This window comes from Netta rufina, assembly GCF_964035555.1.
Source record: "Netta rufina genome assembly, chromosome: 2".
Classification (NCBI taxonomy): Eukaryota; Metazoa; Chordata; class Aves; order Anseriformes; family Anatidae; genus Netta; species Netta rufina.
The window spans coordinates 156817657-156832499 of NC_140124.1; the positions used below are offsets into that span (position 1 = coordinate 156817657).

Here is a 14843-nt window from a genome sequence, read left to right on the forward strand (position 1 = left end):
CACGGCACACCTGAAGCCATGCTGAAGAATGAACCTGAAGCATCTCCCAGGGTAGTGAGGTAATGAGAGTATGCTCAGCAGGAAAAGCAGCCATCTGAGAGCACCCGCCTCTGGGATGAAGGGCCACCTCTGCTTCTCCCCATGGAACAGGCAAATGATGGAGCAGAAACAGTCACCAGCTGTTAGAGCAGGGACCATTTACAGAGTATATTCTGGCTTGCTGGATATGGGTGATGAGGAGTGAACGGATCAGTGAGGGATATGACAGCTTATCTGTCACTTGAAGGGCCTGATTGATCCCCTGCTGTCTTTTTACAGCACAAAACTAAGCCTTGATGGGCTCCCTGCAGGTGCCCTGCTGCAAGGCTTCAGCCCATGTGAGGCAGACCAGTTTTAGTCTTCACAGTCTGTTCTGCTGCTAATATCCCACCAGGGCCAGAGGTTCTCTGTAACAACCTGGCAAGGCACAGGGTGCAGACGACTGCAGAGGCTTGGCATTTCCCTTTTGCACGTGGAAGGGCCATCCCTTCAATGAGGGGCTCCATCAGCCTGCAGGGCTGCAGCTGGTAGTACAAGAGGAAGTTTGTGCATTGCTGCTGGCATTGGTGTTGGGAAGGGGATCTAAAAATCACCTTCGCCTTCTTGGGAAGCTCCCAGATTACTTCCCATGGGTGCTGCAAGGGAACTGCAGGGGAATATCATTCTCCAAACCAAAGCGGTCCCCAGGAGCCATGCTTCTCTGCCTGTCACCTGTGGTTGGTGAAATCTACATTTTGGGGGAAAGGATGATCCTTTTGGTGTCAAGGGGGAGTGGACAGAAGGACCTCTAGCCCTTCCCAGCTCCCTTGTGCTCTTTCCACACAAGAACATGTGTTTGTGTGGTGGGAGAGGGAGAAGAGACAACCTCATCTATGATGGATGTGTACTTTGGAGTGGTTGTCACAATTGTCTTTTGGGGTTAGGGTCCAACAGGCAACAAAACAGGGAGAGGGTCTGTCCAGAGGAAGGGACCCCATTGCAACACTAAGCACAGAAAGACTAGTTAGTAATGGGGCAGGGTTTCAGGAAGGTGAAGTACCTGTGTAGAGATGGGGAACGGTTGAAGAGAAATCAATGAAAAGGCAACGTTTCTCTCTTCCTCTCCCATCTCTTGACTCTGCACTTTCCTGTGGCGTCTTCCTGCCACATTCAAAGACATCCTGCTTTGGGGCCTTGGCAGGGGCTGCGTTGTAGGGTCTATAGGTCTGGTTTTGTCTCCCCTCTCGCGACACCGAAGCTGACAGGGCTTTTCTGGATTTCGCCCAGGTGGTTGGAACTCGTGGTCGGCTTGGGGCGACTGCACCAAGGACTGCGGGGGAGGCCTGCAGACCCGCATGCGCTCCTGCAAGCCCCTTCCCAACGAAGGCCTTGCCTGCGAGGGAGTCCTGGAGGAAGGACGGCTGTGCAATAGGAAGGCATGCAATAGTAAGTGGAGGCATGTTCCCCTGCACGCGCGCGAGCGTCTCGCTCTTCTCAGGAGGATTCCTCAACCCTGTGGCTGTAATTAATGAAAGAAGCAGAGTAAAATTGCTGAAGGTCTGTGGTGGAGCAGTAAGCCCAAGGGAGCACAAGACTTCAGCTGTGCATGGCCTTGCCCTTCCCTGATTGTCTCGTGGCCATGAGTGCTCATGCACACATGCTGACACACGTCTTGCAACACACGTGTCTGCAGATCCAGACCTCTGCCCCACAGAACAGGGATCTATAATAGGTATCCATAAGCAGGCCTACATCAGGTGTCAATGGACTTGTACAATACGTACACCCTAAAGGCATTTCTTTGATAGTTGCCCTCTGGAGCTTCTCTTCCAAACAATTGAAGCATGCAGCTAAGAGAAGTGCTAATCTTGCTTCTTTCATCTCTCTTTGACTTACTTCCCCTTCCTAGTCAAGTGCAATGTTGTTTTCCCCTTCCTTTACACAATGAAAGCCTACAGCACTAAGACATGGAGAAAGGTCTGGCCACTAGACAAAACACAGGGCCTGAGCAAGACAAAGATTTTGACAGAGGCTCTGCAGCCTCTTTCCAGGTCCTCTTCTCCAGAAAGCAAGGGACAAATTGCCAGTGCCAGTCAGCAGGACAATACTGATGGGTCCAGCTGGTGACCTCTGGCACTTTTATTCCCCTGCTTCTTTTGCGTTAGCTGAAAGGAGAGAAGACAGTAGGGAAGAACAACAGCGGAAGAATCTCAGCCCAGCAAGTGCTAGCAAATGTCTGATTATAATTATTTTCTGCATTGTATTTCACATTTATAGTAGAGAATGTTTGGATAACTCCTCCAGCTAGGCAAATAACTGGGGAAAGTTCAGTTGCCTTCAAAGGCAGGGAAGCATCTCTTAAAAAAGGGGAAGTTCAAATAGAGGGACATAAATATATTCCTCTAATAAGGGCTAAAATGATTTCATGCATTTTTTACCACTTCTATAAATTTAAATCTTGTTGCAATTAGGCTTTTTTTTTTTTTATGAAACCTTCCAGTATATTGAACTTTATCTCCTTGACTCACAGTTGCTAATTTCCCTTGGAGATTCGCCCACACTAGGGGAATTTAACTGATATCCCCCACGCTCTTGCTGGTGTCTTTGGAGCTTTAATGAGGCTGGTGCTTGAGGTGGTGATGGTGGGAGTACACCCATCCATGGCCATGGACCTGGAAGCTGGACCTGAGGGGAAAGACCAGCTGTAGGACCTGATTGCATCTAAATGGAGCTGGAAAAAGAACGACACTTTGCTTGGTGGACATGGCTCTGAATTCCTGGATGTCTGGAGTAACTGATAACATTGTAGAGGGGGCTCTGAGGCTGTGGCCATTCCTGGGACATGACAGCACATGGGAGAAGAGGCAAAAAATACTCGTTAGAGTCCCCTTCCTGTGTTGGATAAATGCGAGAGGGACTGAGCTTCTGCAAATTCTCTTTGCAGCCCATCCATCCCTAGCCCTCATCATCTTCACAGACATCCATTGGACTTGCTTGATTCCTTCACATCCCTCTTGAACCAGACCACCCCAGACTGGACACACTGTTCCAGGTCCAGCCCCACCAACACTGAGCAAGGGGCATCATGCTTTCCCTTGGTCTGCCCCAGCCTTTGCTCTTCTTTGTGCTGGATCTCCTGAAATTGCTGCAGCAAGGAAGGATGAAGGGAGCAGCCAGGGAGCCTGGAAGCCTGGGCTGGGCTTCCAGCTTTACTCATTGCATGGAGCAGAGCAGTGGAAGATGAATCATTATTCACTCACCATTTATTTACTCACTTTTCTAGAGTGTAACACTGAGTAAAGCTGATCCTAAGTGAGGAAAAGGCTGATTGTGCCCCAGGGACTGTGATTCAATAAATTATTCCACTTGCCTTCCAGTCCTCTTCTCATTAACCATCCAGTCAACTCGTGCTCCAGTTAAAGTGTGGTTAGTTCAACAGAGTTTATTTGGGAAGAAAGGGTCTTGAGCTAAGTGAAAAGCCATAGTTTGGAAAAAGTGTGGATCCACTGAGGGAGGCAGCACAGATTGATTTATCCCTTTGAAATAAATAAGTTAATTCTGATTAATTTTCCCAAGCGTCTCTTTGTAGACAAACTGCTGAGCCCCATTGTGATGCTTTCATGATGGCAAGCTGAAAAGCATTTGAAGGAAAATGTCAACAATTACTCTTCCAAATGACTTGCCCACGCACATCTTGAGCTCTATGTCCAACCTCAGGATAAACCTACATCTCTCCACATCTACCCCAGCTGTGCCTTTGGCTCTAACCTTGCTCTTCGGAGAATCTGTCCCTTGTTGCCTCTGGAGCTATGCATAAAAGAGGTACAAGTTATATTCCTTAAAACCCCAAAATACAAGGTGACCCGGGAATTGCTTTTGCATTTTTATACTTACCCTTTTCTTCTCTTTGCTGTGATCTGTACCAAAACCCAAGACGATTTAGAGGTAGATTAGAAATCCTTCTGTTTTAAATGTGTCATTGTTATTCTCTTACTGACTTTTGCTCACAGATTTCTTAGAGATGAGTAGGATGTTCATTCTTCCACTTGAACTGTTATTTTCCTAAGTGTTCATTATATGTTGCAGCTAACTACATTTTAATTCCTTTTATGAAACATTATTTTTTAAAAAAAGAACTGGACAGAAGTATATTTTCATAGTGAATTGCACAGCATTTCAATACTTTGTAATAACACCTGGCTAGCTCTTCAGATAAAGTGGAGTGGCTGACACCTGAATTTTCTAGTAGAAAATAAACAAACAAAAAATGTTTCTTTCCTTGACCAAACAGCCATCTGTAATCTCAATAAAGCAGCAAAGCAAAACAGGGATGATTACTTTGATATTTTTCTCCCTGCGGTTGGGACCATCAAAAATTGCTGAAGAAAAGTAATCCCAGCATTAAAAAGTGAAATCAGCTGCTGAACAGCAAGTTATGTTTGAATGACAGAAATTACCATCACCTTCAACACAAGGACAAGCCCAACTCTTTTTAGCTTCTCCTTCCTTGTTCCTGCCAAAGTGGCTCGTAAGCTGGTGGCTGATTAGCAGAAGTGTCTTAGCTGTTTGTTTGGATTTCCAGCAGCTGGAAGAGGTCATTGATATGGCATCGGGAGCAAATTCACAATGGGAACAACTTTGCATGATCCCACTGAACTCCCTGGAGCTGTTAAATGAATACTTGCAGAGGATCTACAAAATTTTCCTTGGTTTCTTTTCTTTTGCCTGTCCATGGCAGATGTGCTAGAGGGATCACACCCTCCTTATCATCCTGTTGCCAGCCTTCCTCTTCCAGAGCAGCCTCGGGAGGACCTTCAAGCCGGTCCCAGTATGCAGTGATGGGAACGGTGGTTCTGCACATGCAGGCTGGAGACAGTAGTGTTAGAAATCATTGCACGGGCACAGCTGAATGGCTCCACAGGTGACACTTCTGTGTGGGCTTAATCTTTTCGCACTTGCTTGAGCCAGTGTCTCTGCTGTTTTGTGTAGCCGGTTGATCTTTGTCTGGCTAAATTGCCCCAGGGATACACACCCAAGCAGAAGGGCATGGGAGCCAGGTAAATTATTTGCATGAAAAATAAATATTTCCCCAAAATCCTGAAGGAAACCTGTAATGAACACTTGTCCCACACTGGAAAGGAAACTTTGGTAGCAGCAGCCTGACTCGGGCAGAACCATTTTTCATGGCAGACTTTCATCTCAAGAGGCATCATCTGAAGGAGAGTATTCAGTGTTTGTTGTAGCTCTGGTTTTTCCTTGCTAGAAGCAGAGGACCTGGTGATATACTCTTCTCTGGTGGAGGCAGAGGACATTTCCTCCATCTGTTGGACTTGGCCAGGAGCTGCTGTTTTATTGAGGGGAAAATAAGCCAACCAAATGGCAAATGATTGCAAAAGAGCTTCTGAGTCCCAGGTCTTTTGGATGGAATGGGCAACATACTATTCTTTTGTACTAAAATCTATGGTTGCTGGTGACCTGGAATGCAGAGTGTCCTGGAGGAGAAACTGGCTGTACAAGGCAGGACAACATCCAGACCAGAGGAGGGATGTCATGGGCCTGCCCCTGGCACTAGAATTCGGCAGAGCTGAAGAAGTGCAAGAACCATCAGAGCTGAAAGGAGCCAGCATTGATTCCTGTGGAACAAAAATCTCAGAGGAGCCTGCTGAAACCCTGCCATCCCATCTGGCAGAGGTAACGCAAAGCCGTCTCTGACATTTATGAATATGCACATCAGGCACTTATGTCTCCCCTAGCCTGGGAGAGGAGTGCTTGCACCCTGCCCTCAGGTGCAGCAGTGTGAAACCAGTCCAGTCCCATCAGCTTGTGCTGATTTCCAGCGTCTAGCATGATAAGGATCTGGCCCTTCAGCTGTACAACTGTTAGTCGTGTGAAGAAACACGTGTTCACCATTTATGTGGATGAATGTCTGTTTGTTCTATGACGCCCCTGGATTTCATTTAAAATAGCATTTTTGCTGCAGCCACAGAGCTGAAATATTCTGAGAACATCTCTGCTCACCACAGACCAGGCTACAATTCATATAAAGCTGAAAGAGCACCTTGTCTTATATGTGCAAGCTGCTGCTTGCAGCAACTTCGTTGTGTTCCCACTTTTAATGGTGCTTCAGACAATTCATACCTGGGAGTAAAGCATCTCACTGACATTTTCATAAGCCTCAGATGTTCAGACTGGGCCATTTGGGCCATTTTGTTAGCTGACACAGTTGTCCTATATTCAGTGGCCTCCAAAATGACTCCCTTCTACACCCACCGAGGAGCTGGTCCTGGTCATTAAAGGGTATTAATGCTTCTTCCCTTCTCAGTTTTGCTCCATTACCAAATGTTGGATGTCCCAGAACCTCCATAGACAACACCTTCTCCTTTGGCTTCCCCTTTGGTTTTACTGCACTGAGATACTTTTTAAATCATTCTTTTCTACCCTTTGCTTGGATCCATCTTTTCCTTCCCACCACCTCAGCTTACCTGAATAATATTCAAGATTATATAATTTTCTTTCTATATGGGGGACAAATAGAGTGCTTGGCCCTGGTGAGAAACTTTTGGATGTTCAAAACTTGTCTCACAAAGACACAAAGTCTCTGCATTACTTTTATTTATTTATTTTCCCTCAACTCTACTGCAAGATGCTGCCTGACATGTTACATGTTCTCATCAGCAGCATTGGTCACCAGCTTCCTCTTCCCACTACTGCCAGCATTGCAGGAGCATCCTCCTAAGTCTCGTCTTAAAAATCTCATGTGCTTTGCCTCTTGCGTGCAATTGCAACTTCTCTTGGCTGCCCCAAGGGCATTATTTGTCTACCCCTCCTTCAGACTTCTCCAAGGTGCTGGGTATCTCCAAAGTGTGCCATCCAAGTGTTATTTGTATAGCTGGGATGTAAATCACATCTAGGTTTTCCACTGATCCTGGCACTACTCCTTTCCACTGACACTGCTGTAGAGAGCAAGTTTTTGAGATCTGACCAGTTCCCTACTACCTTTATTTTGTGGCCCCATAAAGTTCAGGTGCATAAAACCCCACAGCAAAGCATCACTTGCACCAATTTTACCTTGTGCATAAAAGACCTGGCATCTCCCTCCCTCCTTCAGAATCACAGCTGAGTTTTGCATATATTGGAGGTAACTATCCAAGTCAAATCTAAGCCGTGCTCTGTGCTAAATGGGGCTTGACCTGCTTCTTTCCAACACCATTTCCAAACGGCAGGCATCCTGCGTGCTGCAGCAGAGAGACCTTGGCATGGGCCTGGAGGCAGACTTTGCTGGAGGAGGCTTGGGGCTAGCTGTCAGGGTGACGTGTTCAGCCACTGGACCTGATCGCCTTTAATTAGGATGAGCAATAACAGTGCAGGCTTGTCATTTCTGAAGGAAGTCATGCCGTTCGCTCAGTCCAGGATCAGTCGTTAGGAAACATCAATAACACAGAGCCCTAAGAGCTGGTGGGAGGAAGGCCATGGTGCCAGGGTTGCTTTTAATTTTATTTTGCTCTTTTATCTTTTCGTCCTTTCTCCCTGTCTCCCTGTCCATCTATCCATGCTTGCTCACTGGCCACTTCTGAGACATGCAGTCTCACGTTTCCCTGTCACCTTCCTTTCTGTGGGCAGCTGACAAATCCATCCAAACCCCACATCTGCCCTTTGCTGCCCACCTCCTTTCTCCTCCCAGCCTAAATGAGTCTCTGGGAAGTCTCTGAGATTTACAGCAGCTAAAGATTTTGTGGGTCCTCGTGGTTTAGATGCTTTCATGAAGAAGGCTTAAATCAGAGCAGACTGATGTGTGGGGGTATAGCCAGAAATGGATGCAAGGGTGGTGGGAATGGATCAGTGACTGGGATGTGTCCCATACTTCAGAGCATGGAAATAATTTAACCTGCCCCTAAACAAATTCAGAACACTGGATATAGTTAGAGGTTGATTAACATTTTTGTGAACAGAGTCTCACATACAGAGGTCTCATGACTCTGTAGTGATTAAAAGATTGAGATTTAGGCCGTTTCTGTTCCTGTAAAGAGACAAACAAAAAATGATTGCATGCAAATATCAGGGTTTTTATAGTCCTGATGTCCAGCTATAGCTACCCTGCCACTGATGACTGCCCCATCCTGTCCCCTCCAGCCAGCAGCCTGCAAACAGTGAGTGCTGGAAGGGTTTGGAGGTGGTGGTGTGATCAGTCCCTCAGTTTCTTACGCCCTGCTTTGAAGTGGCAGTAATGGGAATAACATAATTTCACACACTAGATGGGCGTCTTCCATGAACCAAGCTGCTGAATATAAAGTCTGGCTCCTGGCAGGAACTCTGAATCATTCCTCTTCCTCCTCTGCTTTCCCTTTTTGGAAACCAATGAAGACTCCTGCCACCACGCTGAAGCTTCATTAACCTTTATTAATTTTCCCAGGGTTCCAGGATTTGTCACCATTTCATCTCCTCGCAGTTTGTGTGTCTTGAAAAGGTGTCTGACTGTTTTACCTCCTTGGGAAAAAATAAAAAAGACCCTCTGTCTGGTACCTGCTGTTTGGAAACAAACTGGGTGCCAGATCGCAGATTACTTGGATTCAATTCTGCTCTCTGTTGTTCTGTGTGACTCCAGTGGAGTCAGCTGAGCTCTCCTGATTTACAGCGGGCAGGTCTGGTGGGTGGAATTTGGTTGCTATTGCTCGGTTGCTTGTCTGTTTACTAGGGAGGGCACGTGTCTGTGTAAATCAGGCTTGCCACATGCCCAAAACCTAGGAGAACGTGAGTCAAATTTGAGTTTCCTCTGTAGCAAGGAATCCCACATGGGATGCAAATGCAGAGCTGGCAGCAGTGTGGGTTTGGCAGGAAGAAGGGTGCTTGCTGTTCATCAGGAGTTCAGTGCTTTTACTCCACATGATTTACCTTATGATTTCAACAGTCCTCAGTGGGACACCTCCACTGATATCTGGATGCTGTAATCAGAATCTTTGCTCTTTCACCTGACTTGCAAAAGTGCCCAGTGGCAGCTCTGTGGGTCTACAAGCCATGGTGTTGGCCCCAGACTTTCATCTCTCCTTGTTGCTGGTGATAGGGTAGCATTGGTGGAGGAGACATCCTTTTGAGCCATCCCTTTCCTTTTCACCTGCCCTCACCTGCCTGCTCTACTCAGCATGTTTCTGGATACTCTACTGAGCATTGCTAAGTAGATGTTGCTTGCAAGGCAGAGTTTTCCACCGAAAAATACTGCCGATCATCACCATAGGCCTCAAAGCACTGCCAGGGTTGGTGGGGTTCATTGTCGGCACATCCAAAAAGGTTAAACACAAGTGCAACAAAGAGTGCAGACACCTTAGCAATTAACCACAGTTAATTAAAGACCAGGCACAAGGGATCGTATTCTTCATGGTCCCAGGTGTCACTGTGAAACAAGGGGTTGACCTGCCAGCCAGACCAAGTCTTGGAGGCCGGCTTGGTGCTACAGCCCCTGGGGACTGCCAAGGGTGCCGGGGTTGGAAAGCAGGTGGTGGTGTCAACCAAACATTGCAGGTCACTGTTGTTTATACGTGTAACCTTTGTAGTGAAAGATCTTGCAGAGTGAACCAAGGTGTATTTACATGACCCATTACCTTGCCATAGCCAATGGACGCTATAATTCCAGAAGCCAATCGCTGAGGTCCACAGATAACAGAAAGCGAGAGGACACTGACGAACTGCAGCACTACGGGTACCCTGCACCTCAAATAGGTAAGCTCTGACCTCCTACAACAGCCTCTGGAGCTGGCACCCTCCTGGTCCCTGCACCCCCCAGCTGGGCTGGGCTGCCTGCATTGACTCGCTTCGCTGTTCCAATGACCCACCTAACCCACGCTTTTCCTCCCAGGTTGGTGTGGTCTTACCCAGCAAGTCACACCCTGAGCAAACAGTCGCCGTTCAGTTTGTTCCCATCCCATTGCCCCAGCAAGGGATTTGTGTTGCTGTCGTTAATTAAAGAAGGCAAAGAGGGTTAGACGCTAAGCTCTAACCAGACCATGCTTCTCACAGACTGCTTCTCATCACCCTGCCTACTTCGAAATCGCTGCTTTGTCTGAACTATCTAAATAGCCATAGTTCATTAAGCCAAAGCTGACCTTACTGCGATACAGCCTCTTTGCTGAAGTCCATGCCATACCTTCCCATCGACCATAGGTGTGCAGGGCATAACAGGGAGAGAGCAAGGCTGCTTTCCCTTGGCACCAAGTCTTTAGCATTGTGCAAGGGCTCGTATCTGAGAGCCTCTGAAGCAGGACCTTCCGCCCTCCTGCAATCAAAGAGGAGTGAGATTTAATAACATCAGAGTGTGTGATCTGGGAAGGTGGGAGTGAACTGGAGAGGCTTTGTGCTGTCCTTTTACTGATGCCTTTCATGGCAGGCACTCAACGCATCGTAACTCTTGGGCAATGCAAGATGTGCTGACCCTGGCTGCAGGTTAAAAATCATTGCCTTGTGGGCTTGCAAGCACTTTGTGCTCTAGAAATGTTTCAGAGGAGCCAGGGCTGCAACATAAGGGAGAGGGGGTTATGTTCTGGTGCATATCAGATGTGCTTCATCCAACTCAGCAGGATATTACCACTGTGCAGCAGCAATATCAGGAAGCAGCACCGTGGTGCAGAAGCTCTGGAGGTGATCAGGCACCAGCTGGGGTTGTGGGGATGGTCTGAATCTCCTTGCTACCCTGCACTGAGTCTGCTCCCTCTGGTGGGAGCAGCTCTGTGGCCTGCAGGAGCACTGGCAGCTGTCAAAAAGTTGCAGGGAAGGGTGAGTGTTGGTACTGCTGCTACTTGGAGAATGGGGGCGAAGGGAAAGAACTCCAAGGCAAGTCTTGGGATGTCCTCATTTTCCTGCTGTGTCTCAGGTCTCAGGTGCTTCCCTGGTGCTTTACTCCAGCCTGTAGCCTGGCCAATAGGTTTATAACTTATAACTTTAACATTTTTTTCCTGTCGTGCAGCTGCATTTGGGCTAGGGGGATATCTCTGTTACATCCCTGCCATCGTAGCCACTGCAGCAGCCAAGCTGACCTGGGCTGTGGTGTATCCCTGGGAGCAGCCTGGACTGGGATGTCCAACTGGGAAACAGTGGGCTGTTCTGCAACGCGCTGGCCACACTCCTGCAGCTGTTCCAGAAACACTAACTGCAGCCAGGGTGGTCAAGGAGATGGGGATGGAGGAGATGTAAAGACCAGGCAGAAGGTACAGCCCAGAGAGGGATTTAGGGGGAGTCTCGGGCTGGGGATACAAGCAAAGCACAAGGCTTCCCTAGCAGTTAACATTGTTTGTAGACTATAAGTGATTTCACATCCATGTAAGACCTGGCAAAACATGAAGCTGCAAGAGCAAGATCCATCCCAGCAGGTCCCTGGCCCCGTCACTCCCGTTCCAGCCCTTGTGCTGCTTCCAGAAGGCTTTTGCCAAGGGCAGGGTGTGAACACGGAGGAGGTGGCACGTGGCGAGATGTCAGAGAGGTGGGACGTGCCAAAAATCAAGGGATCCTGGCGGAAGGATGACAGCCGTGTGCCGCTCAATTAATGCCGAGTGAGGAAGTGTCAGGAGGAGCTGCAGGCGCTGATGGGGACCCCGCAGCCAGCTGAGCTCTCTGTAAAGCCAGATCAGTTCCTCACAGGGCTGGCCAGGTGCTGGAAAGGATCCTGGATGGCAGTGCTACAACTCCATGGAGCAATGCCCAGAGTGTCTTCTTCTGCAACGCCTGCTGGGCCCTCTCCAGCCAAAGGAGGGGTGCTGCAGGAGTACAGAAAATCTTCTCATCCGTAGTTTTGGTGGTGATCTTTATTTCTGCTTCTCTTGGAAGGAGAATGGAGGGTTTTTCCCAGTGCCAAGATGTTCTGAGAGCCTCTCAGGACTGGGTCTGGCATGGTTTGAAACACAGTTGCATCTCTTCAAGGCTTGAGGGGTCTGGATGCAGTGTAGGTTTATATAAATCCATAGCAAACCCAAAGGAGTAACCAGCACTTGGAAAATAAAACTACATTATGGATTGAAAATATCAGGACTGGTGCAATGTGGGGGATGATAATTGAGATTAACCTCTATAAATATCTGTTTGTATGGTGAAAGGACAAAGAAAAGAAATACGAAGATGGGGAATGAGGGAGACTAGGTAGAATTTGGGTCAGAGATGCGATTCACTCATCTAGTAACACTAACTCTTGTCTGGACACGGAGCTTGCAAAACCACAGCCAGGTCTGAATGGGGAGGTGGTGGGATGGCAAGCCCTTCAAGCCATGGGTTACTGATGGAGGAGGCCACTGCGTCTCTTCAGAATTCCTCTGTTCCACCTCTGATCTTGCAGGAAGACTTATGAGCACAGGCTGGCAGCATTTAACAAGCAACAAAAGCCAGCTCTCTGCCACTGAGGGACTTTACATTGTGGGGTCCAGTACTGGTGGGTTGCTGCAGGGTTGGTGGAGGAGGTTGGCTGTTTCTCCAAGCACTGCGAAGACTTCGTGTCCATGCAGCATCCAGGTGGTCTAGGTAGCAGGGATGGTTGGGCTTTGTGGGCCAAAGAGGGATATTCTGGAGTCTGGGCCACTGTGGATGGCAGATGCTGAAGCAAAATGTGATGGTAGTAAAAGGTAACGGGTTGGTGGTCAACTCAGAGTATCACAAGGTTATCTGACAGAACCAGTTGGGTTCCTTATTGGAAAGTTAATCAAACTACCATGGAAATGCAGATCTCTGTATTCCAGGAGATCTATTACATGAGAAATGGGATATAGGAGCGTTGCTTTCCTGAAGCCCCAAGGCCTGAAAACACACAGTCTCCTACAGATTCCAGAGAAAGACCAGTGGTCTGCAACATTTCCCTAACTGGAACTAGTTGGGTAGATTAATAGAACAAAATGCAAAACGGAACAGTATTGAGCAACTTTGGCTTAATGAACACGGTTACATTCAGAGTCCCTCCCCTGCACAGGCAGGAAGGGAGGCAGGTGGTGCACAGATTCCAAGGGTCCGCAAGGTCCCTTTTTCTTTGTCCCTGATCTTGTTGGTAGGAAGACATATTATGAAAGGAGGAGCTTGCAATAATCATTGGGACTGCACACATGAAGTAGAGAAAGCCTCATCCTTAGCTTCCCCTCTTTCTGAGTCCAATGAGCAGACTGATGAGAGCCACAAACACTTGAAATCCTGCATAAAATTTAATTAAGTGCAGACAACTCCCATAAGACACTGGTGAACAAATATATCACCTCGGGGAAGAAGTCAAACACGCATAGTTTTAGGGCAGGTGAGGCGGTTTTGGACAGTTTGATGGTCTCCAACCCCTACAGATCCCATCACAGTTCCTATATGGACACTCAGCTCTTTTTTAAGCCTACAAGCAGGACAAGATCTCAAGCTGTGCCAGCCCACCATCTGTATGTCTTTCATGCTCTGTGTTGAAGCTGGTCAGTCTAATACAGCATTTACTGTCCAGCTGTTTTTGGGAATGGGGTGGTGGTGCTGGACACATGTCCAAGTGCTGGGTGCAGTTCAGGCTGTGCCATGAGCATGTACGACCCCTAAAGTCATGCTGCACCAAGTACCATGGTCCTGTGTATTTCATCTGTGGTCTGCCAGATGCATCTGGTTATGATGTGACATGGTGTAGTCTGATGATCTTAAGAACTTGTTACTACAAGGACATGCCCCTCTCTTATGCATCCTCAAAGATGTGCTCTTGGTGTTTGCCTGTGTCATATGCCCGTGTGCTATACATACCAAATGTGTTCTAAGTTTATCATGCATAATTATTGGTAACCCATTAGAAATCTAAAAAACAAAAAATGGAGACTTTAATTAATGAAACAGAGCAAGCTTTTCTTTTCATCTAGGTATTTTCCCAAAGCTAGATCAGTGCCTATGAAAAATAAAGGAATATTTGTCCTTTCCTACAACATGCTTCTCGTGACTTTTCTGGCTATTGTGACCTGGGAGATACCCTCCTGGTAGGACCATATGAGTCCAAGGATATCAGTGATAGAGGGAATATGTCTCAGTCCTTTCCAACCCCATCGTTTGTTCAGTGGGATGCTCTTACTTGTCTTCCCAATACTACAGGGAAGAACTTGTTATAGTGTATACAGGAAGTCAGATGCTCAAAGCAGCTCTTCTCCACAGGTGAAGGAGATGACAAGAGACAGCTCTGTGGGATTGCTTCAGTTGATTTTATTTTGCTATTTTATCTGTTCCCCCTCTGCCAAGAGAACACAGGGAAAGGAGCTGGATCCTTACACCTGCTCTGTTTTTGGACACGTGTACCTTCCCTACCCAACCACTGTTACTTCCTCTCTGTCATTCCCTTTGTGTGTGTGTGTTACAACACTGAGAAACGTCCCTCCCCCCCCCAAAAAAAAAACCTTCTCTCCGATCCCCTTGCCCCCTACACATGGGACACTTTGCACAAATTCCCAGATTTTTAGCTGCTGGCAAAGTGCCACTTGCAAAGCACATCCCCAGAGATCCAGGGACCAAGGATGCCCCATCCTCACCTTCTGCTCCAACCCCAACAGGTGACCCTGCAGCAGAGGAGTGGTCCCCGTGGAGTGTGTGTTCGACCACCTGCGGGGAGGGCTGGCAGACCAGGACCAGGTTCTGCGTGTCGTCTTCCTACAGCACTCAGTGCAGCGGTCCTCTCCGGGAGCAGAGGCAGTGCAACAACTCTGCTGTGTGCCCAGGTGGGCTGAGCGCTCCGTGCACCCATGGGCAGGAGGGGAAGAGAGGCTCGTGGAGTACTAACAGCTCAGGACATCTCCTTCACGATATCTTCTTGGAAGGAGGCTTTTTTTTCCCCTTTCCTTCCCTTTTAACACTTATAGTCTCAC

General features: G+C 47.8%; 1 protein-coding gene across 1 annotated transcript in view; it reads left to right on the forward strand.

Annotated features, from left to right (window-relative positions):
- The window catches only part of ADGRB1 (adhesion G protein-coupled receptor B1), a gene marked incomplete at both ends in the record, with an annotated part of 183177 nt that overhangs the window by 36666 nt on the left and 131668 nt on the right, over positions 1-14843 (forward strand). The window contains 3 exons of the mRNA XM_084306745.1: positions 1306-1464; positions 9622-9729; positions 14532-14696. Coding sequence (XP_084162871.1) covers positions 1306-1464; positions 9622-9729; positions 14532-14696 — 432 coding nt within the window. The remainder of the gene's footprint in view (positions 1-1305; positions 1465-9621; positions 9730-14531; positions 14697-14843) is intronic.